The sequence below is a fragment of the Microtus oregoni genome, unplaced genomic scaffold (assembly GCF_018167655.1).
Source record: "Microtus oregoni isolate MIOR12 unplaced genomic scaffold, Mior012 000009F_ref0000495, whole genome shotgun sequence".
NCBI classification, from domain to species: Eukaryota; Metazoa; Chordata; class Mammalia; order Rodentia; family Cricetidae; genus Microtus; species Microtus oregoni.
Genome location: NW_024543068.1, coordinates 22,144,657 through 22,170,078, shown reverse-complemented (window position 1 = coordinate 22,170,078; position 25,422 = coordinate 22,144,657). Strand labels below are relative to the sequence as shown.

Here is a 25,422-nt window from a genome sequence, read left to right as displayed (position 1 = left end):
GTTAATACCCTCATTGTAACAAACAATTTCAATAGCGTTCGCATCATTACCTTTTCCCATCTGATTAGAAAGAGCAAAAATAACTTCTTTTTTTTTCTTTCTCACTCTCTCTAGGAAGAAAATTGACAACAAAACAAAATGCAGTCCAAGAATCTGTTGTTATATCATTTACAAATCTATGACAGACGCGATGTACGTTAAACCGAATTATTCATTATAACTTAGCATTGCACTCCAAGCACACTGAGACTTGTCACGTCTCTGTCCTCAGAGTATGACCTTCTCTTCCCACATAATTAACCTAACAAGGTCTCAAGGTCTGGCTCAAGTGCACCTTAATCGTAAGAAACTAAACTGCTCCAGGTGGTGGTGGTGCACGCCTTTAATCCCAGCACTTGGGAGGCAGAGACAGGTGGATCTCTGTGAGTTCAAGGCCAGTCTGGTCTGCAAAGTGAGTTTCAAAACAGGCCCCAAAGCTACAGAGAAACCCTAATCAAAAACAAAAAAACCAACAACAACAAGAAAAAGAAAGAAAGAAACTAAACCATGAGAAAATGGGAAATGGTGAAGGATACACACTTGTAATCCCACAGAACCAGAGAAATAGTCCCATGCAAGAGTAAAATGTAGATGTATCTCTAAAATTCTAAAAGTAAAGGAATCACCTATTCACTTCAGAAGCCCCACCCCTAGATGCTCAAGAACATTCAACATTCCAAATCAGAAGCCTTAGTTTTACAAAGGGCTTGAGGGAATGTCAAATGTCAAAATTCAGCCATGTGCTTCCTTTGTTCTGTTTCTGCCAATCTGTGTTAAGATGGAAGAGACAGCAGGAATATACTCCAGTGGGATGCGCTTTTCTAGAGGCATCCCGTGGATGACTTGTTCTTTCCACATCCTAATCACACAGAGGAACACATACCTATTTATACTGTGTAGATTCAGATCTGAACAGGGGGAAAAGAAGTGTTCCATAAACCCTCAGGCACAATCACACCAAGAGAAAGGAAAATGGGTGTAAACCAGAGAAATGGGAGAAAGAAATGCACATAGAAACAAAGAAGCTGGTTGAGTAGATCACAGATTCTTTGCCCAAATGGGCAGCAGGGAGGCTCTTTGATGTAGTAGCAGAGGGGCCAACCTCAACAGACACTCTATGGTAGATGCAGAAGGTGCTCAGAGCACCATGTGGGCCACAAGATCAGCATAAATTAACCATAGTAGCTACTTAACTCATTTTCAACAATCCACTGGTATTTCGACCCACTGAAAAATCCTTGCAGTCGGTGTCACTGTTAGTGATGCAGTTGTTCGATAACTACAGCTGTGCAAGAAAATAACATTAGAGGCCAAGTAGATAAATAATCAAGGGACACATTATTATGATAACCGGGGAGACCGATGACAGATACTTACATCATAATAACACATCCTATTACAATGATGAAATCTGTATGTGGCATTCTCGTTAAACTAGCAGTTAGAATATAAGTATTCTAACTGCATAATCCGAAGTGCTAAATTTACTTGTGAAAATGCCCACCAAAGTAATATTTATTTATAATATTCCAACAAAGTGTAGTGAGATAAAGGTCAAGGGATGAATAAATTCTGAAACACTGGATAGCCACTAAGTAACACAAATCACATGAAATGGTATACAGAACGCTCATATTACATAAATATAAAATCGGTTCAAATACATGTTATATACAACATGCCTGCCCTACCCTATCACCCATACATATGCATAAAGCTTAGAAGCAAATGAATGGAACTGGAAGCTTCTCTCAGAACTATGGGGACAATGCGTGGGTTTCTCTTAAGTTTACATGCATTATTTTATAAAGAAAAGATGTTAATAGCAGTTATAGTAGCACAGTCTCTAGTGCTAACAACATAAGTTTTTAAGAAGGCTTTTCAAATCCACCTCTACCTAGTTTGTGGTTTTTGTTTGTTTGTTTATTTTTATCTCTAATATGTTTACATATTCTATGTTTTCTTCAGACTCTTATTTTTCCTTAAAGAGAGGGAGAGAGGGTTAGATTTCTTCAGATTCATTTCTATGACAATTTCTCAAATTGATAATTATTTAATATATTTATATTTTAAGTATTTGGTAATTCTTTTCCTATCTATTCCACCATTTTTTAAAATTTATTTGTATACCTTATTCTGCCTGTTGGTCAGAAGAGGGGCAAGCACCAGATCTCATTACAGATGGTTGTGAGCCACCATGTGGTTGCGGGGAATTGAACTCAGGACCTCTGGAAGAGCAGTCAGTGCTCTTAACCACTGAGCCATCACTCTAGGGCCCTCAAATTGCCAATTATAATATCATTTCTGATCAATTTCTAAGTGATCAGCTATGTGATTTTCAGGTATGATATGCTCTGATACTAACTAATGCATTTGACTCAGTAGTCTCAGTTCTAGGAATTAATAAAAAGATTAGAAGCATCTCAAGAAACACACAGGATAATGTTATCAATCACGGGCTGACAGGTTAAAAAACATGCCATATATATATATATATATATATATATATATACTAAATTACAAAATATATGTAAAATATCAATGAATAAAGACTTAAATCAGTTGTGAAATAACATACAAAATGTTGATCTTAGGATACTAGATCAAAATTGATCAAATAATTACAGTGATGAATCTAGAAATTCATTTGCTTCTTTTATGTTTTCCCAATTAAATTAATGGAGTATGGGTTTTTAAAGTATTCTTAGAATATTCTTAATTTCTTTTATGTCTGTTGTGATGCTTCCCTGCTCATTTCTGATTCTGTTATTTTGGGATGTCCATTTCTTTATTTTGATAAGTTGTGTCAAGGGCCTACTTTCATACCACCAGAATGTGTCATAACCAATAGTCCTGCCCACCTATAATACTAATAAATTACAACAATGACCAGTATAGTAAAATAACCCAAAGGGTGCCAGAGTGGCACCCATATCTTGGTAGCAATCAACAACTCTGTAATTGGACTTAAGGCCTCTTTAATAAGAGCGAAATCATGCCTGGTACTAGAAACCCAACCAACTACCTGGGTCTAGTGAGGTTCTTGAAGAAGAAACTACTTTACTAAATGAACATAATTCCTATCTGCCTCTAATAGCTGTAATAAAGTATATAAAAATAAAATAAAGCACCAAGATTCAAAGTATTATCAAGAAATGTATTTTTAAAGAAATTTTTCATGAGAGGATTAAAGTGCATTGTCTAATTATGCTATGATGTATATTCCATTATGATGTGATTAACTTGTCAATCAAGAACAAATTTAGATAAAACAAACAGCTAAAAGAAAGTGCATTTAGTAATAAAACTAAAGGTTTCGAGTAATGTGTTCATCACTTTTTTTCTGTCATTTCACAGTTTACTTTAGAATGATTCTTTATAACCTTTATCAAAATGAGCAAAACAATTAAAGTATGTACAAATATAAAAATTTTAAACAATGACAGCAAAATTAACTAATGTGGGTAACTCTTATCCTATCCTCAGAATAGCCAATAAACAGTCATTGCTTGTTAGTGGAGACTAGGATTTTAAAGGTACTCAATGAATGAACAGAGCTTCCTCTTATCAAAACAGATGGCTGTTCATTGTGCAAGCATTCAAATATTAATTAGGTATGTTATCTAACTGAAATATTAAAGTTTTAACCCATTTCTCCTTTGAATTTTTAAACAGGTGTCTTTTTGTAAAGCTGAGGATCAGACTCAGAGCCTCAAGCATGCTCACCATGAACTAAGAGCTCTACCACTGTGTTTCAAGCTCACTCTAAAATCTTCTACCTTTTTAGAATCATGGTAAAAATAACTATACACAAAAGAGCAATAAGAAACAAGAATTTTAACTCATGACAAATTTTGTCCCCTACTTCTGCTAAAAATATTAGAGAAATATAACAAGATTAACAAACATGGATCATTCTGCACCCATGATCAATTTTTCACTATTTAATACCCGATACTAACCATTTCATGGCATAAAACTTCCCTGAGTATATGTGATATGTAAGCTAGATACCAGCTTAGTCATTCATTTCAAATTATATTTTTTCTATCCAAGCAAGTCACCTAATACATGATTCAATTCACAGCAATCTTTTATTGTATTTCTGGGAAGGTGGTCATGCACGTCAATGAATTATTTACCAGGTGTGGTAAAGCCCATTAATACTCTTCATCTTCAAGGCATATTATAAACTCTATACATCCTGAAGAAAAGCTACAAAATGTGGACATGTGGCAGTGTGGATGGGATGCCCAATAAAGATGCAGCTTATCTGTATAGCAAAGATTTTACATTCTTTCAGGCAAAGAAATGCCTATTCATGTTCATGACGATAGAAAGTCTGGTGCTAGTTTTTAGGTCAGTTCCTGCTGGGTACAATCATGTCAGCTGTAAACATTTTGGATCTTAAGCAAACTAGCCTCCCTCAAAGCCCTGAAATAGGAAGGAACCTCACACTTCACAGGAAAGCTGTTGTTTGGTCTATTTATATTTTCTCAGTTCTTTGCATCAAGCCTTATGAAAAATTTCACTGATGAACCATGGGAAATGGAATTGAAAAAATAGAAATTAATGCTTGCTATCCACATAGTAAGAAACTGTAAAATGTGAAGACAAAACAAAGCTAGAATTACATGTTTAAAGGAATAATACAGTCTATAACCTGTTTGGGAATTGTGATACCCTATGGGCTAGTTTAACAGACAGATTTGGTTTTTTTTATCTTTGACAAATTATCTAGTGAGTTGATGATATGGGTTTTAAAATGCATAAAAATAACTACAATTATACATTGGTTAAAACAACTACCGTATCCAAAAGATCTTTTGAATTTTACTTGGGTAGTTCCTTGAGTGTGTTTGGAGTATGACCATGGTTCTAATTGATGAGTTTCCCATCTGATGAGAGTTTATTTCAGCTTTCAAAGCCACATCACAGTCAATTACTGAGGGAATTCAGGGCAGGAACTCAAACGACAACAACCATGAGTCAGGAACTGATGCAGAGACCATGGAGGAGTGCTATGTAATGACTTTCTCACGATGCTTTCTTGTAGCACCCAGGACTATCAGCTCAAGAATGGCGCTACCCACAGTGAGCTGAGCCCTCTCATATCTGACATCTTAATAAAGAAATTACACCACAGGCTTGCCTACAGGCCATTCTGGTGAAAATAATTTTTCAGTTGACATCCCCTGTTTCAAAATAAAGCTATACTTTGTAAAATTGACATAAAATTAGCCAGCAAAGGTATATGTAGGTAATTAATTTATAACCAGGGTGAATCAAATTAATATATATTATCTCAGATAGTGAATGTGTGTATTTGTTTATGGGCCGGGAAAGTTAAAAATCTCCTTATTTAACAAAAATCTCTAAAAACTACAGTAGATACTCAAAAGGAAGAACATGTAACCAAAACTTAGCACTTCAGGAATCCCCCAAATCATATAGAAACAATAAAAGTAGAGAAAGAAACAAGGGAGATACAAAAAGCTAGAAGACAAGTAATAAAACAGCCATTATCTACCTATCAATAAGAATGTTGAATGTAAATGCATGTAACTGTCCAATCTAAGACACAAAGGGGCTAAATGAAATCAATATCAGTTGTGGCTGGAGGTGACTCTAGTAACAACAGAGCCTGATAAAAATAATAATAACCATATGCTGATGATAGTTGACAGATTTTATTTTTGAAGACACTTAAAAGCAGACTGAAAGTGTATACGAACATATGCAATGTGATCGTGATTAAAAGGGAGCAAGGGTACTGATATAAGATAGACTTCTAGAAAACAATGACTACCAGCAACAAAGAAGGTCCTTGCTTAATGATAAAGGGACAAATTGTGAAGGATGCTATAAATATATGCAGTAGTGGAACATAGATAAAATAAATATTCTTTGACAGAAGGAAAAGAAGAAACCAGTAATATAGTATTATTCAGAGATTTTAATACCTCACATTCAACAATGGTTTCATCAACATAATTGAAAGTTAACAAGGAAATACTGGACATGAATGGCACTTGCTTAATTTATTAGTCACTGCATCACTATAAGTAAGCATGGAAGTCAGCTTATAAGTTTTATTATGAACACATATTTATAGATGTATTCAACTTAAATTTTTCTTATTTATGTTTTTAAATTGACCTTGACTATTTACAAACTATAAGTGCCATCGGGAGATATTTTAAAGAAGAAAGGAAATAAGTTGACAAGTATTAAAGCTAAAGGTTTTCCAGGTTTGTTAGAATATAATCCTTTCTACATATTTATTTTCAGTTTGCATGTGCATACAACTCAGTAAAGAGCATGGTAGAGAAAAGGCATGTCAAAAGCCACTAACAAGGAAGGCAAGAGCAGGGTCTGAGCATCCTCATCATCCATGAAAGTGGTTCTATTTAATCCTTGAGGCTGGAAAGTCATTGTAGAAATCCCAAGGAGATGGATGTGATACCCTGGATGATGGCTATGATGGCAGAGTATACGGAACCAGGGGTTGAAGCTGAGGGCAGACTGGGCAGTCACAGCTTTGAACAAAAACTACAAGAGCAGTAATTAAGGAACTGATAGTAAATCTAATGTTAAGAGAGCCAAAGAAGAAACCTGAGAAATGGCTCAGTCAGTGAAGTACTTTGCTTGCAAGCATGAGTATTTGAGAGTGCAATCTCCACAAGTCACCTAAAATAAAGTTAGGCATTGGGGCACACACTTTCCAGAGTTGGAAAGTAGAGACAGGGAGATACATGAGGCTCAGTGGCCAGCTGGCCTCACTTACTTGGCAAGTTCAAGACCTGCTAGAAACGCTGTCTCAGAAACCGAGGTGGACAATACATGATGAACAGCACTCCAGCTTGTCTTCTCTTTTTAGTGCTTATGTACACAGACACACACATGCACGCATGCACACATGTGTGTACAAACACATACAAACACACAGGATACAATAAAAGGACTTAGTTTAAAGGATGCTGTGGAAAGGGTTTGAAACTAGTAGGAAGATAAGGGCTTGCATGTCTCTAGTGATATTTGTCACATAAGGGCAAATATCGGGGCCCTAGATAAAAGATGTCATAAACATTTCTTAAACTGTTCAAATCAATGCCATTGAAAATGCAGCGAACACGTGCTCCAAGAAAAAAGAGCAAATCTGCTGACATTACTGGCACTTGTCTTCATAATATGCAGGTCAAATCTACATGTTTCATGGTTCATTTTTTTAAAAGGGCATATGGAAAGAGAACAAGGAAGAAAGAGATTTAATGCTGGAAGATTAGGGCACAAACCCCTTGATATCTAACAGCAAGGGTACAGGGAAAAACAATAACCAAAGTTCAATGTCACATTTTCCCAGTTCTCAGAATGACAAAATATTATTCATTCATATCTTGGATTTGATTTTCTGTCTGGAATAAAATGAAGGTGTAGATTTTGAATTTAAAAAAAAATAATTTGTGCTTTCTCTGAAAATGCACAAATGTTTACAAGACATGACTCTTCAAGAACCAATTCCAAGTAAAGTAAAATTTGGGCCCCACTCCTCTTTCTCATTTTTCTAGATTCACTTGCCCTCCATCTTTCTTCCTTATGCCTCTGCCTCTCAAGCTCCCAAGGGCACCGCACCCCTCATCTCAGGTGGGGATGCTAGTCTCTACGAACTCACAGTTCTCTTGGGAATTTGAAGTTAAAGATAAAAAGCCATAAGACAGAGGTTTTCTTGGTTTAAGATTCTAACCCTATGATTCTAAGAATCAATAAAGATGAGCAAAAAGCAGATCTGTGAATAAAACAAAAACCTGAATCTCAGGAGCAAGGCCTATTGTTGGTAGCAAGCTACTATTTGAATAGTCCCTGAAAGGTACAATATACTTGTCAAGACATGTAGAAGTAACCTGGCTATTTCAACCATACCAACAAATCTATTCACGTTAAGTAATTATAGAGTAGGAACTGAAAAGTAAAAAGACATTAATGAAGATAAATATGTATGCATCATGAACTTAATTTGGAATTCTTTGTGTTTCATACAAAGTGGGAAGGTCACACACACACACACACACACACACACACACACACACAAATGCGTGGAGGTGTAAGATCTGAAAAGAACTTCAAGTTGGAAAAAGACATCAACTGCAATTATATTCATATGCCCTATTTAGAAGAAAAAAAACATCCTGAAACCATCCCCAGTATGGAAATGAAGGCATTTGTTGACTGCATTTTTTCTCTTTCCTCTAATTAGTTATGCTTCAGAACTTATTAAACCGCTTCAGATCTGACTCATTTAACCGCTTGACACCTTGGACACACAAAAGAATTATGCCCTACCAAGAGACTGCATAGAAGCCAGGATCTGACCCCAAAGAATAAGAAAGCACCTGTTTCTGAATCCAGAGGTTTGAAGTAATTTGAACATGACCTCCCTTCTCTAGCCTTCCTTTCTCTATGGCAGATTCCATAATAAGGAAAGCAAGGCTACTGAATGAAGTTATACAAAATTTGACAACTGACTCATCAGGCTACAAGGGAAGGGGAAGTGAATGGGGAGAAGAAGGGAGAGAGGGGTAAGGGAGTGGAGAGAAGAGAAGAGGAGGAGAGGGGAGAGGAGGGGAAGGAAGGGGTGAAGAGGAGAGGGGTGGTGATGGTGGGAGGAGAGTGATAGGAGACAAGAGCTCTTGTAGGGGAAGGGACAGGAAGAGAAATGACAGGTAAGGACAACAAAGGCTGAAGATAGCTTACCTGGTAATTTTTGAAATTTCTTCCAACTTGGAATTATTTCAAAGGAAGTTAATAAATAATTTAAAAGGAACAAGAAGAAAGGAGAGAGAAAGGAAGGGACAGTCATCGCACGCCCGTGTGATTGGTGAGTTAGCTAGCCGCCACCTCTCCTCTGCTCTGGAAGCATTGTTCCGGAGTCTTAAATGTTAAAAATTGTACACTAATTGCCTCTTGGCGGAAGTAATTCCTCTTAAGGTCCCATTAAAAAAAAATACAAAAGGAAGAAGGCTGTCAGAGAGGTATCCACAGAATTCGACTCATTAATTTCGATAGGACTCATGTGAATCCCTAGACTTGGGAGAAGAAAGATCAAAAGCACACGCTCACATAAATAAAATGTGGCAGATAAATGGGACCAGCCTTAAACCTGGGGGGCCCTGTGTTCATTTCATGGTGTCATTGGCCAAAGTCAGAAGCCATTTCCTTTTCAAACGGAAGGAAAATGCACTTTTTTTGTCTGTCCTGCTGAGCAAACAGCTCCATTTGAACAGGCCCAAGTCAGAGGCACTGTCCTTGCTGCTATTTCCAACCCTTTAGAGTGGTTAACGAGGGGTAGGGTAATGAAAGAAATGAAGCCAAGTAAATGATGGCTTCCAACACTCACTTCCATACCGTGATGTTTGATGCCTGTTTACCCATCGTCCCTACTGACAAGATCATTAAGGAGAAGACAAATGTATCTGTTCACTGGGTGGGGGATGTGTTTTATCGTCTTCTTTAAGCACACAAGAATGGTCATAGCATGGATATGCTCCACTTTAGCACAAAGGGCTGTTCTGGTGATGTGAGGCTTCCGTGAAAGATCATGACTCTTTTCTCCTCCAGCAGACCAAAGCTAAACATCAAGCAGCAATGTCAAGTACACCCAGAGTGCTGATTCCCAAGCCCTCTGCTATTTCCTTGCAATAATATTTAAAGAGAAATAATTCCTGCAAGAGACTTAACTGTAGCCATAATATTCTTTCAAACAGCTAAAGGTTGCTTGGCAAACAATGGTATTCTATTCTTTGCAGCCCCAATTTATTTTCTACTAGTTTTTACAAAAACCACTTTCCAGCAAAAGGTCATTTTTTTCTCCATTCTGAATTCTGTATTTTTCAAATAATTGTACTTTTTGAAATCGGGTTTTCTTTTTTTATTTGTTTTTTTCTTCCTCAGATTCCACATTGATTTTCATTTTTGTCTTTGCAGTGTCTAGCACCCACCAGTCAGTCTTTCTCTCATGAGAATCCATCGGGCTACGGTAGGTTGACCTCGGTAGCAAAAAATAAAAAAATAAAAAATCCAATAGTTTAAAGATTGAACTCATTTTTCATGAGGCACAGACCATGAAAAATATGATCAAAATGAAGCTGACAGTGTGCAAATCTTAAGTTATTTTACTTGAGAGAAACACAAGCTCGCCTGACCTCCCATTTTTTCCATGATTCCATGATTCCATGAACCTGTTGCAGGTATTTGAGCAGAAAGTGATCTAAAGATTCATTCAGCAAGTTTGTTTACCAAAACGTGCACCTTACACTAATGGCCACTGTATGTTAAGTTGTTTTTTTTTTGTTTGTTTGTTTGTTTTAATTCTGTCAGATTCGTGGAGTGTTACCTCCTTGGTGTTGCTCTGTTGGATTCTTACCTACTTAGTATCTGAACTTTAGAATAAATTTATCATCAGCCAACTAATTTTTCTGGGTAAAGAAAGCAGATGGATGGGACCGGCTTTACAAACCTAAATTTAATTTCCTCCCATTGTGTTTGCTCCTCTGAGTCTCATTAGCCTCCTCAGCACCATCTTCTTCAGAATTCACCCACCACCATGAGGCAGGACCATAGGGAGTAGGATGATGTGTAGTCAACCCTCTCTTTATTACTAACTAGCTGGGAAAGTCTTCGTACTTCCTCAGCCCTTGCCAGGCTCTTCCCTAAAGGCAGAGGCTGACTAGATAGATCTATGGCCCTCCAAGACCAACTCCCTGCATTGCTAATCTGAAAATAGTTCCAAAAGTAAATTCCCGCTTACCAATGAGGGTGGACATTAGGCTTTAGGCTGTGGTCAGCTTTTATCTAAACGAATGTAATGCGACCCTATGTTCTGCATTAGCTGTGACTGAGACTAATGTTCTTTGCTGAAACAGCTACAAGTTTCCACTGAAATTCATCACCTTAGTAGTGACCCCTTTTCCAATGTCACCAAACAGAAGGGATTTCTGTTTAGAAACTTGAGAAACTCCAGGACTGTAACACACTTGTTATGATGTCAGAAAAATTCACAGTACCTAAAATAGCCACCACCTCGTCATCCTGGATAACTTCCAGGGACCCCGACACCACAAAGCAGAGGGCATCCACACTTTCTCCAGCGTGATAAATCAGGTCCCCAGGAGCACAGTGAATGGTTTGGAACTCCACTGCCAAGGCACGCAGGCATCCATCGCTGGCCAATCGGAATGCAGGATGTTCGTTAAAAACCTTCCGGTTCAGATGAACGCAGATGTCAGCTCTCATGTCCTTGGGACATATGGAGAGGACCTGAAAGAGTGAAAAAGGCATGAGTAAAAGGGAAAGATAAAGGGTCTATTTCAGAAGAAAAAAAATGTCACACAACAAATGCTTATTGACCACTACTGTGTCTGCTAGACACGGTGCTAGGTACCTGGAAGGCAAAGTTAGACACTGGCCGGTCCTCAAGGAAATCAGGATCCAGTGAGATGCACTGATGTACACACAGACATTACAGCATCAGATCGTATAAGCACAGCACAATGTAGTCAACATTAGAGGAGAGAATGTTTCCCTATTTCAACACAGTCTTGAGACTCCAGCAAGAGTCTTGGCAAAAGTTATAGTCAATCCTGAAAACATGTGCATGCAAATAACGTTACACAAACTGAGTGGATTACATTGGTTTATTTATGAATATATGTGTGCTTATTATTATATATGTACATATATATTAACAATTGTATAAAATGAGGCTATGGATTTGGAAGAGACTAGGGAGTGACTAAAAAGAATTTAGAGAATGGAAAGAACAAATAATATAATTATACTAGCAAATTGAATCCAAGAACACATCAGAACCATCATCCACCATGACCAAGTCAGCTTCATCCCACAGATGCAGGGATGGTTTGACATATGAAAATCTGTCAATGTAATTCACCATATAAACAAGCTGAAAAATAAAAACCACATGATCATCTCATTAGATACTGAAAAAGCATTTGACAAAATACAACATCCCTTCATGATAAAGGTCTTGGAGAGAGCAGTGATACAAGAAACATACCTGAACATAATTAAGGCAATATACAGCAAGCCAACAGCCAACATTAAACTAAATGAAGAGAAACTCCCAGCGATTCCACTCTCTTCATGTCTATTCAATATAGTTCTTGAGGTCCTAGCTAGAGCAATAAGACACCAAAGGGAGATCAAGGGGATACAAATTGGAAAAGAAGAAGTCAAATTCTCACTGTTTGCTGATGATATGATAGTTTACATAAGTGATCCCAAAAATTCTACCAAAGAACTTCTACAACTCATAAACACTTTCAGCAATGTAGCGGGATACAAGATTAACTCAAAAAAAAAAATCAGTAGCCCTCCTGTACACAGATGATAAAAGAAGAAATCAGAGAATCAACACCCTTCACAATAGCCACAAGCATAAAATATCTCGGAGTAACTCTAACCAAACAAGTGGAAGACTTATATAACAAAAACTTTAAATCTTTGAAGAAAGAAGTTGAAGACACCAGAAAATGGAAAGACCTCCCATGCTCTTGGGTAGGCAGAATTAATATAGTAAAAATGTCAATCTTTCTGAAAGCAATTTACAGATTCAACGCAATGCCCATCAAAATCCCAGCAAAATTCTTCAAAGACCTTGAAAGAATGGTACTCAACTTCATTTGGAAAAGCAAAAAACCCAGGATAGCCAAAACAATCCTGTACAATAAAAGAACTTCTGGAGGCATCACAATCCCTCTCTTCAAACTCTACTACAAAGCTACAGTACTGAAAACAGCCTGGTATTGGCATAAGAAGAGACAGGAGGACCAATGGAATCGAATAGAAGACTCGACTATCAATCCACACATCTTTGAACATCTTATCTTTGATAAAGAAGCAAAAAAATATCAAATGGAAAAAAGAAAGCATATTTAACAAGTGGTGCTGGCATAACTGGATGTCAACCTGTAGAAGAATGAAAATAGACCCATATCTATCACCATGCACAAAACTCAAGTCCAAATGGATCAAAGACCTCAACATAAAGCCAGCAACACTGAACCTTATAGAAGAGAAAGTGGGGGGGGGGGGGGCTGGAGAGATGGCTCAGAGGTTAAGAGCACTGTCTGCTCTTCCAGAGGTCCTGAGTTCAATTCCCAGCAACCACATGGTGGCTCACAACCATATGTAATGAGATCTGGCGCCCTCCTCTGGCATGTGGGCAGACATGGAGGCAGAATGTTGTGTACATAATAAATAAATAAATCTTTTAAAAAACAAAAAAAAAGAAGAAGAGAAAGTGGGAAATACACTTGAACAGATTTCAATCTTTCAAGGGTAAAGCTTAGTTCTCCCATTCATTAAATTAGTAATATTTAATGTAGAATGTCTTTCTTTCTTTTTAAAATTATGTTTTAACTTTAGATTCCCCCCCCCAAGGCTTGAAGTACCCCAACTATCCCTCTTATTTGTATTACTATAAATATAGCACTGGATGCTTCCCTGCAGGAATGCTTGATCTATCATACAGTATAATAAAATTATATTTCTGAATCCTTTGTCTCTACCTTCCCTATGACTACATTTTATTTCATATCATGATCATCTCCATTATTTTCTTTCTCACCGTTTTTCAAATTCCTATAGACAACAACCATCAGTTTACTTGCCTTTCTGAAATGTCTCCTCTTTAAAGAAATTAATGCCCTACTGGGACTTAAAAAGCAGTTGGTACTTCCCCATATTAACATTTCCAGTAGTGATAATAAATATATCAGGCTTTAGTGGGTTTGTCTAAACCCACTAAAGGTTTTAGTGTTTAGTAAGTTCAGATCACTCAGCAGGCACCTACTCAGTTTCTGCTATGTGTCATTGTGTTAAATCCCTGGATATGTATAAATAGACATCATCCCTGCTGTAGAAAATCTAACAATGTGTTTGGAAGACAGACATGAAGAGACACTTACAATGTAGTGGAAAAATACAGTGACAGGGACACAGGAGCACAAGTTACCAATGAGTCTTGGCTTTCAGCTTCTAACATGAGGTCATAAGGTTAAGTTCAGGAGGACTGGAGTCCAGGTTCAGTTAATGTGTAGGAAAGTGTTTCTCAACCTTCTTAATGCTTCAATCCCTTAATACACTTTCTCATATTGTTGTGACCCCCGTAACTATAAAATTATTTTATTACTACGTCATTGCTATAATCTTGCTACTATTATTAATTGTAACATTTATTTATATTTATTTATTATATTTATTTACATTTCTCTTATATTTAGGATATCTGATATACAGCCTCAAAGGGATAATGACCCACGGGTTGAGAGCTACTGGTCTAGGGTATTTTACTTACTTTCTCCAATCATCTCATATGATATAAGGATACTGTGCACTGGTATCATAAGTTCATGGTAAAAAATTTAAATTATCATCTATAGCCTGCACATAGCCAAGGCTGAAAAAATGCTAGCTTTTATTACCACTTGTATGTATATTCCTATAGTTTTTTTTAGCCCTCTGCTGAATCTATTTCCTTCTACCCCTGTATAAGTCCATGCTGTTTGATAAAATAAATTAAGGAAGTACTTTAACATAAATCTGAACATACTTTGAAAATAGGCTAAGATTAATATATTTTTAAGTTGAAAATATAAGCTATTTTTAAAGCATACACACACATTAATACTACATTATCAAGCACAAGGGAAAAATGAATTGCTCTTTTTTTTATCCATTTCCCATACAGGATTTTTATTGGTTTGTATTCATTTTTGAGACAATCATTTTAAGCCATTTTAGTTATTTCTTTCTGGACTCATATTGCAATTGGAATCTTCTAATATTTAGAAAAATCTCTGTTTACTAAAAGATGATTTTCATTGTATGTTAAGTACAGTTCTGCTTTTTCTGTTTCAATTAACTTCTGACACAAACACTGTTTTGCTTTTTTTTGAGATTGTAATCACTTACTATTTTTATTTGTCTTACATTGGATTTTGAAACCAGACTTTTTTATATATGCAAAGCTGACCTTGAATTTATTATGTAATCCAGGCTGGCCTCAAATTCATGGCAATCCTCAGACTCCCAAGTGTGGAAATTGCAGGACTGTATCACCCACTTTTACGTCCTGCTTTCACTAATTATATTGATTTATGGCACATATGTACAGTTGCCATAAAGTGACAAGTTAGTTAAGTGCTAAAATAGACCAAGCAGAATCATGCCTAATGATAACAAGCTCCCTCTCCACCCTTAGACAAACCATCTTCCTGACATGGTGGGTGCTATCAGAATTAAAAGCATATTATTATTTATCTTGGAAATGATGATATTCATAACATTTTGGGCAAGAAAAAATGTAGTTTCAAGCAACAGAATAAAAAAATATCATTTAAGATAACTCACATGCATAGTACATGGTTCAAATTGTAGTGTATTGTTATGACAGTCAAATCCAATATTTTCCTTGGTAGGTTCTCTAATGGTATCTCACAATTGCCAGCAAATAAAATTATACCATGGTGAAGAACATTCAGAGTAAGAGTGACTTCTGCTCATCTCCAGTGTGTATTATGTCTACCTTCATCATGTTAGCATATTAACAAATTAGATTCTTAATTAAGAGAAGCAATAAATTTTCCCTTGGAAGAGCAATGAAGTATTTAAGGAATCATTTCTCATAACACTGAAAACCAGCTCTGAAAAACAGGTGAATGCCAGACTTTGAACTCTAAAACATTTATGTATTATTTATGACATCCATTAAACCCAAGGTCAAGAGCTATAGTAGCTGAAATCTTTCAGGATATGAGGGTCTAATCTCAACACTATGGCTACAGAACCCTCAGCAAAATAAATATGGTTACCTTATCTCTGATTTCTTAAAATAATTCATGGCTTGCTTCCTTCAAGTAAAGGCAACATTCTAGCCAGGCTTGTGGGGCTTTAGTGGGACCCTCTGCCTTTCTCTCTTCCCCCACAGGCACATCTCAGCCACACCTTTCTCACCCTTCTCAACTTGCCATGCACCTGGTGATGTTTCACGTGTGTTTTTCTCTTGATTGGCAGGTTCCATCATCACTTTCTGTGTCTTATCATCTCAGATTCATCTTTCTGTGACAAACGCAACTTCTACATAGTTCAATTATAGAATAGAGGATTTATTAGGAAACAAAACTAAGATGAAGAGGTCTTATGATTTGTTTATGCAGAAAAAAGCAATGAAATTATTGTCAGAGCTTTGAAACATTTATTTTCAGCCTTAAAATATGTTTTAGTGTTTTTCTAATGAATCTTTATATTATGTGTAAGGCATAAAATGAAATAATCAAAATAAAATAAAAGCAACTTTAGCCGGGAGAAACTCTAAGAACTAAGACTCCATATAGCACACATTCAGTCATTCATTTAATCATAGGTTTTGAGCATTGGTTGAAAGCCTAGCATTACACAGGTCCTCAAAGTCTAGAAGAAAAACTATCACAGTGCCTGTTCCCTGGAGCTTACAGTCAGGAACAGTTGAAAAATCACTGTTTCTTTCCCAATGCCCCATTTACAGAGAAGAAAAATGTTTTTCCTAAAGGCTGTGTGGTTTGCTGAGGTCATATTCAACAAATAACTACAAAACTCTTTAGTTCCAGCATGCACCCAAGTAAAGCTGAACAAGAATAAAATATAACATCTATGCCCCTCCATTGCTCTCTGATTCTTTGTATATGACATAAAACAAATAATACTGATTTTTAAAAACCATCTAAGGTTCAATTAATCAAACCTACAATCTAACAGAAAAGCACTAGTCTCCACTCTTACCACTGAGCAGCCAAGATTTTGTTTGAAATGTGGTTTTTGCTTCTAAATACTTGCATATTGTTCACAAATGTGCCACACACATCAACATATCAGTAAAGGCACAAGAACTCATGATTTATACTAAAGAACGCCATCTCTTACTTGAAATGCAGATTGTCACCCATAGATGAAAAGGCTCTGAGCTAGATACTCAGTGAATATTTAATAAATATTCCTCCCTCTTCCACATTCATCCATTATGTAACTGGAAACCATAGGAAAGGAGGTCTAAATATATTGATACAGGAGCCAAGATGCTACGTCCGGATGCCCTGAGGATAAGATTACCTTAAGAGTCAGTTTTTATACTCTCTCTCACTCAGTCTTCTGAAGTACTTTAAACCATACTCTATCATTTACTGTACATGACATGAATAAATAAAAGCATTAAAGAAATTGAACATTTCCACAATTCATACTTAGTTATATTGTCATTTCCAGAAAACTCGAATCTCTGAAGTTTTATTTTCTACTATCATTCTTCGAAATCATATTACCAATATTTAACTAATGAAATATTTTTAAAAACAAAGATGGAGTTTATTAAGAAAAAAACATCTCTGGGTGTTGATCATGCAACCCTTTAATCCCAGAACTCTAGAGGCAGAGATATGTGGATCTCTGTAAATTTGAGGCCAGCCTGGTCTATATAGTGAGTTTCAGAGCAGTCAGTACTGTTTCACAGAGAAACCCTTTCTCACAAAACCAGAGAGAGAGAGAGAGAGAGAGAGAGAGAGAGAGAGAGAGAGAGCATCTTAGTGTAGATTTAAGCATTAGCATTAAGAAAGACAGATGGGCTAGTGAAATGGCTCAGTGGTTAAAACCACTTATTGCTCTATGTGAGAAATGAAATTTAGTCAAGCATCTATATAAGGGGCTTTAACTCCAGATCCAAAGAATCCAACACCTCCTCCTGGACTCTGTGAAATGAACACCACACACACATGTTGTAAGGGAAGGCCACTTGGTGATTCCTGGCTACTCAGCCCTAAATAATCACACAGAAACTGTATTATTTAAATCACTGCTTGGCCTATTAGCTCTAGATTCCCATTGGCTAACTCTTAAATCTTAATTTAACCCATCTCCATTATCTGTGTATCGTCACATGGCAGTGGCTTACTGGCAAAGTTCTGGCATCTGTGTCCAGCGAGGTTACATGGCTCTGACTCTGCCTTCCTTCCCCCAGCATTCAGTTTAGTTTGCCCCACCTAGCTCTGTTCCACCCTATCAGGCCAAGCCAGTTTCTTTATTCATCAATGGTATTCAGAGCATATAGAGGGGAATCTGACATCTCTCATGCACACACACATATACACATACTAAATAAACACATGTAATAAAAAATAGATGGAAAGAGATATATGTAAGAGAAACACATGCCTTCATGAAGGAGAGTAGCATGGAATGCTTACCTACAAACATATTTTCAGTCACTGCTAACTCAGTTCCCTCATAGTTAGTTCATTTAGGTTGTAAATATTGGGAGCTGGATTTCCAATTTTCTCTTTCATAAACCAGTAGTCACTAATTCTCTGCTATATCAGATCATCAAAATATGTGTTTTAAAAAAACATTATGTAAAATACAAAACATCTTTAAGACACTTTCCAAACTGCTTCTCGGCAGAAGTGTACCAAGTTACTCAGCCCTGCTGCATGTGAGAGAATTGTGTGTGTTTTCAATAATCTAATGCTTAATTTGTGTGAAAGAGAAAAGGCAGTTTTACCCAAAAGAAAAACAGAATTGTACAGTGTAGGGAGCAAGAACAGAGGGAGCTTCAGTCTTGGTGGAGTTCTGCCTCAACTCCTAGGCCACTGCTCATGGGGTGACCACAAATGACCTACAGAAAACAACCCTAACGTGCTAGTGGGGAAAAGGGTCACAAGGAGTGAATTGAACAGGAGCTTGTCGTGAGGCCTCTTATTACTGTAGGATTAATACTTCAACTGATTATGTATAAAATCCTGCACCAGGAGCAATATATAATGTTCGAGTTTTTAATAATAATGGACATGTCAAAAACGGGCTCCTATTTTCCCCCTGGAATATGCAAAGGATGTAAATACATTAATGACATTCTGACAGACTGAAACTAACACCGACATGCTTCAAAATCCTTCCTGTTTTCATGCAATTCAATCATGCACTGCTAATCATTCTCTCCTCAGGAGTCCCAGAGAATTGATATCAAGTTGGAGAAATCACTGGGAGTATATAAAATATTTTGGACATAAAATATTTTCATACTCTTTTCTAGAAATAAGAAGCCTTAATATTGGAAAAACCCCGTGTGCCTCACACACTATCACACTTGTTCATTTGGGGGAAAGAAAACAGAGTTCACTGCGTGGGGTGAGGGGTATCACACAGAACATAGGAATCAGTGTCTGATTCTCATCTGCCAGTCTCCAGGGGCTCAGACCTCCACGGAATTCTGCCAGGAACAAAGTAATGAAAGGACACTAAGGCAAATTAACTTCCCTTATTTGAAAGTAAGAGGTCACATTTAGCGACTTAAGACTGTTATAACCGGTGAAGAATTAGAAGTTAAAACCCATTGGTTTCACATCAGAGACTAATTTCCTGAGAACGGGCTTCAATCCTGAAGGCTCTTACTGTAAACAGGCAGTGAGGTCATCCTATTCGGTTTCCAGGATCTTTCAGAGCGACCTATGTAGCAGGTGGAAAAGAGCAAACGCTGCCATTACTTTTCTCCTCTATGTAGTAGCTTTCTAAAGTGAGGACTCAGAGAAAATGAAGTCTACATTGGGAATGGGTAATGGAGCAATGTTGCCAAGCCTGAAAATAAACCTGCATGCCTGAGTTCAAGACCCAGATCTTACATGCTAGAACTAGAGAACTATATCCTTTGACCTCCAAGCTCACATACAAACATATATATGTGTGTGTGTTTGTATGTATATATAAGTGTGTATGTATATATTTGTATATGTACATATGTGTGCATATATATATATGTATGTATATAGATATGGGTGTGTATCTCTTCTCTATGATATTGATCCAAATCTCACCTTTCATTTTATATGCTGAATTTTGATTAAATAGACCACGAGGGGTGCACCCACCCACTGAAACTGTGGGGCTGAGCTCACCAAAGTCAGCTGGACTGGGACTGAAAAAGCATGGAATAAAACCAGACTCTCTGAACGTGGTGAAAATGAGGGCTGCTGAGAAACCAAGGACAATGGTACTAGGTTTTGATCCTACTGCATGTACTAGCTTTGTGGGAACCTAGCCTATTTGGATGCTCACCTTACTAGACCTGGATGGAGGGGGGAGGACCTTAGACTTCCCACAGGGCAGGGAACCCTGACTGCTCTTTGGACTGGAGAGGGAGGAAGAGGGGAGTGGGGGCTGAGCAGTGGGAGGAGGGGGGAGGGAAAAGGGAGAAGGGGAGGAGGCAGAAATTTTTAATAAAAAAAAGAAAAAATACTTTTCTATTCATGTAAAAAAATCTTTAAAAATTAAGATTTTTTGAAATGTATTTGATTAATTTCATAGAAAAATAGAAACAGTAGTCTTCCTATTGACCATGACTTTTTCTTAAGTCACCTATGTCAAGGGCGATTTCTAGCTTCTGTAAAGCAATGATCTCACCTGCTCATGGAAGCAGGAACGGAAGCGCCATTGCTGGAGTGTTAGTGAAGGTTGGGCACATTTATACCCTAAGACATAATAATTCTACTTCTATGTGTATGCATAACAAAATAAAATATCTGTCTATGTTGATGATATGATTAAAAATAGTAAAAACAGGGAAAAACAAAAAAAATAAGTAATTTTCAGGGCCATAGCATTTGTGGCATCACAATAGACCCAAGCTGAAAATTATCCAGACACACAGAAATGCTGACATTTACCGCTTTGCATCATGTTCCCAGACTGGACTAGCATTCAGCAACGGAAGTGAGAGAAGGAAGCATAGAATCAATAAATGGATCCCATCAACATAAAGCTGACACTAAAAGAAAGGTCTATGTAACCTAGTCATATAAAGTAGAAAGGAGGGCAAAACGAGTTATTGGAGCTGACAGTCAATACGCAAGTGACTCTTGGGAAGGCAGCACAGGTAAGCGTCTGTAGAGTACGCAGCAAGGAGGACTTGGGGTTCAGGTAGGAGGTTAGCGGGATGTTGGCTACACATGAATGTTCACTTTGTGGACATTTATAGACCTGTTCTTTGGAAATACTATTTTGGATTTTCATCATTTTGAAATATTTTAATTTTAATGTTTGATTTAGGGAGAGAAAAGATGATTGAGTGATTAAGAACACTAGCTGCTCTTCTGGAGGATCCAGCAGTGACTTCTTCTTTTAGTGGTCAATCCTTAGCTATTTGGGATAAAGACATACACAAAAAAATACAAATAAATACATTTTTCCTCAAAAGAGAAAAGTATGAAAATTTGTTTGAAAAGTTCAGTTATCTCTTGTAAACAGATATTAAGAGTACACAAAAAAGGAGCAGAAAGTTATCTTCAAAGGATTGAAACTTATGAAGTGGAAAGAAAGCTAAATGAGTACCAATAGGTGAGTTATGGAAGTCACATGGAAACATTTCCACAAATGTAAGATTGATACAGATTACACATGTTACAAGTAAGATTGAAATTAGTATAGAGTATAATACAATGGTGCATTGTAGAAATAGAAAGCTTCAAATAACATAAGCTTTGCATCCAGTCTCCAAATGTATTGACATTTTGCAAAGCAGCCCCTACTCAGTATGTTTCTGCTGAGGTTTGCTATATTATTGCACATAGTTCAAAGGTGACAGCAATATTTGACTAGCTTTTGTTTAACCAAAGTTGTTCCCATTAGTAACGTTTGAAGAATTTAGCTCTTGGGGATCTGTGAAACAGAAAAAAAGGGAGGAGGATAGTTATTTGAGAACTTATATATACATGGACACTTTCTAGAGTTTTCTTAGAGCAGCAGTTTTGCAGAAATGAAACATAAAGAGCAGCATGTAGGCTATTCAATGATTTTAGCGTGAAATGTGGTCTGAAAGTCTCATGTGTTAGGTGGTTAGTCACTAGCTGGCCATGCTCTGTGCTCTCCCTGTAGTTCTGGTTACATCAGCAAGGAAAAGACATGTCACTGGAGTTATGTGCTTGGGGACATCTTGTCCCTTGTCCATTATTCTACCTCATAATTCCACCCACTGTGATGTCCTACATAGGACATGCCCAAGACTACATGGAATGAATTTCCTGCTGCCATGAACCAAAATAAATCAATCCTCCCTCCAGCTGTTTGTGCCAGATTTCATCATAGTATGTCATCAGTTATACAGACTATGACAATATAGCTAGCATACAACAGGTATAGGAAATATAAGATAAAACCAAGTGAGTGAAAAGGTGAAGCCCAGACTGAGAGAAAATAATATATGCATGTGTGTATAGATTCATATATATTTACACCTATATATAATAAGCATATACACTACAAAAAGTCCCACCAAAATACAAATGAGGATAATGAGAGGCAAATATGATCAAGAAATGCCAGAAATAGTTATGAAAATCTCACAATGACACTCATTGTTTTGTACAACTAATATATGCTAATTTTAGAACTCTAAAAATATAAAACATATGACATCTTTGGATTGAGCCTGGCTGGAGAGTTTTGAGTTCCACATGCATTCATGAATATATCTCAACCAGAATTTGGAAATTTTTCAGATATTAGTTCCTTTAAACTCTTTTTCTCACATTCTCTCTGTTCCTTTACTTCATGATGCCTTCCTATCATTTCTTGGGGCTGTGCAGTGAATCCCATGAGTCGCTTTACTCTTTCTTCTCCTCTAACTAGATATCTGAGCATATGTCTTGAATTCACAGATTCTGTCTCCTTGATCAAGTCTGCTGCTGAGAATCTCCACTTCATTTCTGATATTAGTCATCCCTGTTACTATCATAAGTTTTATCTCACTGTTCTCAAAAACTGTTTTTTTTATAAATTCAACCTAAAATTGACTCACTGTGCTTATATCATGTTTTTCTGATGACACACACATATGCTCACGCATATCTACACATGTAAGCACGCAACACATCAAACAGTATCGTTTCATCTTAAAGTTATAGAAATTTCTGCCATCTGTGACAAAAAAACACAGGGCTAACTCTGAAGACAGAGTCAGGCCAACACAGGTCAGTGCCGTGTGACGTCATTTGGGTGTGAAACCTGAAGAAGAACTCAGTTCAGAAACGGAAGAAAGGTGGTACTAGATGCTGTGCCATGGAGAAATGGGAAGATGTTGAAATCTTCCTAAAAACCCTGATGCATAACAGGGTGATCGTGGCAGGGATGACCCTGCTCCCAAGAGTATTTAGACAATACAGAATACAACTGATAGTCTCAAAAAAAAGAAGTTGGGAGAGGAGGGCTGACTATGATCAAAATACATCGCATGAAATTCTCATTGGATTAATAAAGAATGTTTTCTAAAATTTTGTAAAAGGCACAGACTTTCAGTTATCAAATTAATTAGCACTGAAGACCTAATGCACAATGCGGTAGATACAAACAATACTGGATTGTACCTATAACTTGCTAAGAGACTAATCTTCAGCATTTCTAATACTGGAAGGTAAGGAGTAAGGAGTCAGGCAGGTCACCATGTGAGAAGATGATTTTGATTAATATAAATAGATACTGTATTTGTGTTTTCATCATATTCATTCTACAAAGCACAAATATATCAAGCCATCACATTTTACATTTCAGTGTGGATTATTGTCAATTACTTCTCAATATGCTAAAATATTTTTTAAAAGTAAAATAAAATTACTGAAGAAAATACTTTGAAAATTGCTAAAGTCATTAAGTCTGGAAAATGTGTGTTTAAGCCACAATAGGATACCAGGATGCCAATCAATATGACTACCATATAAAGGCTGGCAAGATACCAAGGTACTGGGAGAAGATGGAGCAACCAGGACTCTCGGAGAGTGGTACTGCTTTTCAAAACTCTGTCGGCTTCAATAATACTAATCCACAGCACTGTCACCCATCAATCTTGATCAAAGTACATAGAGTATAGACAGGCTTTCAGAAAGATATAAACAAGGATGTCATGCTATTGTTGGTCACAGAAAATGCTGAACACTCCCATGATATAAAATTAATACTCCAAAATAGTGCAAGATCTGAAACTATTATTTGAATCCTGAAATAATGTTAAAAGTTTCAAGCTTTGTAATTTCAGGTTTCAGATTACAGAAATTCAAGTGGTAAAATCTGTGCCAAAACAACAAAACTAAAAAAAAAAAATTCTAAAAATCTGAAATACATCCATCCCCAACCATGCCAGATAAGAATCATCAACCTGCAATAGCCTAAAATTAGACCCAGCTCCGAAGTCCATCAGCCATATCATCTGACAGCCTTTATCAAAACCACATAGTTCAGTGTTACAAAATGCTGTGTGGGTTCAATTATATGAAGTTCACTATCAAAACAGTGATTTCAGGAAACAAACTAAATGCATACTGAGTGGTTTAAAAAATGGCAAATGTGTACAATACATTATTTAGTTATAAATGAAATTGAGTACTGATACATGCCACAACATGGGAAAACCATGAAAACATGCTAAGTAAAAGAAGCCAGTCACAGAGTAAAAAAGTTATATTCTTCTACTTATAGGACAGGTCACGGATATGTAAACTCATAGAAACAAGAAGTGGTTGTTATGGGTCCAGGGGAGGCATTAATAGACATCCCCCAAAGAGGATAAATTTCTTTCAGAAATGGTAAAAGTGTCCTTGAATTAGATACTGGCAACAATAGTAGAATCTTGTAAATATGCTTTAAAATATTTACTGTGAATTTTATAATAAGTAACCAATTGCTCAATTTTTAAAATAGTTATTTTAAAAGAAAAGATAAGGCACTGAAGAATATTTAGACATCAATACATTTTCAGTTCTGACCCCAGTAACATTTATGTGGCATTTAAATATATAGATTACATTTGTCTGCCTATGTGTGATTTGCTGATATTGTATATGTATTGCATCTGTACATAGACTTTCCTCTGACAAAATCCTGTATGAAATATCATTACCCACATTCTCCAATATAAAATATAAACATGCTAATTCATTCAAAATTAAGTTGCACCATTAGTAGACTAGAATTTTTTAGAGGCTTGAGTACCTTATTTCCCTCAATAAGTTTATGTGACCAACAGTGTCCAGTAGAAGTGAAACACATGCATCAAAATCATTCCCAATAATTTTGGACACATTTGCCTTTCTTTCTTACCAGAAAAGCAATACAAACTATTATGCAGTCAAATCTACAAGGGAAGACTTCCCTTTTGCAGCACAAATCCAGCTTCTAGGGAAATAATCACATCTCAGAGAGAAGGGAAGCTCTAAGTAAGAATGAAATGTCTGAGGATTAACAGGATGTCCACACATGTCAAATCAAAGGGAAAATGGGATCTTTTACAGTTGTCAAATT

At 36.7% G+C, this 25,422-nt stretch overlaps 1 protein-coding gene across 1 annotated transcript in view; it reads right to left on the bottom strand.

The window, feature by feature from the left end:
- Positions 1–25,422, bottom strand: part of Kcnh5 (potassium voltage-gated channel subfamily H member 5) — a 301,133-nt gene that overhangs the window by 61,442 nt on the left and 214,269 nt on the right. The window contains exon 9 of the mRNA XM_041658809.1: positions 11,100–11,352. Within this exon, the coding sequence (XP_041514743.1) occupies positions 11,100–11,352 (253 nt within the window). The remainder of the gene's footprint in view (positions 1–11,099; positions 11,353–25,422) is intronic.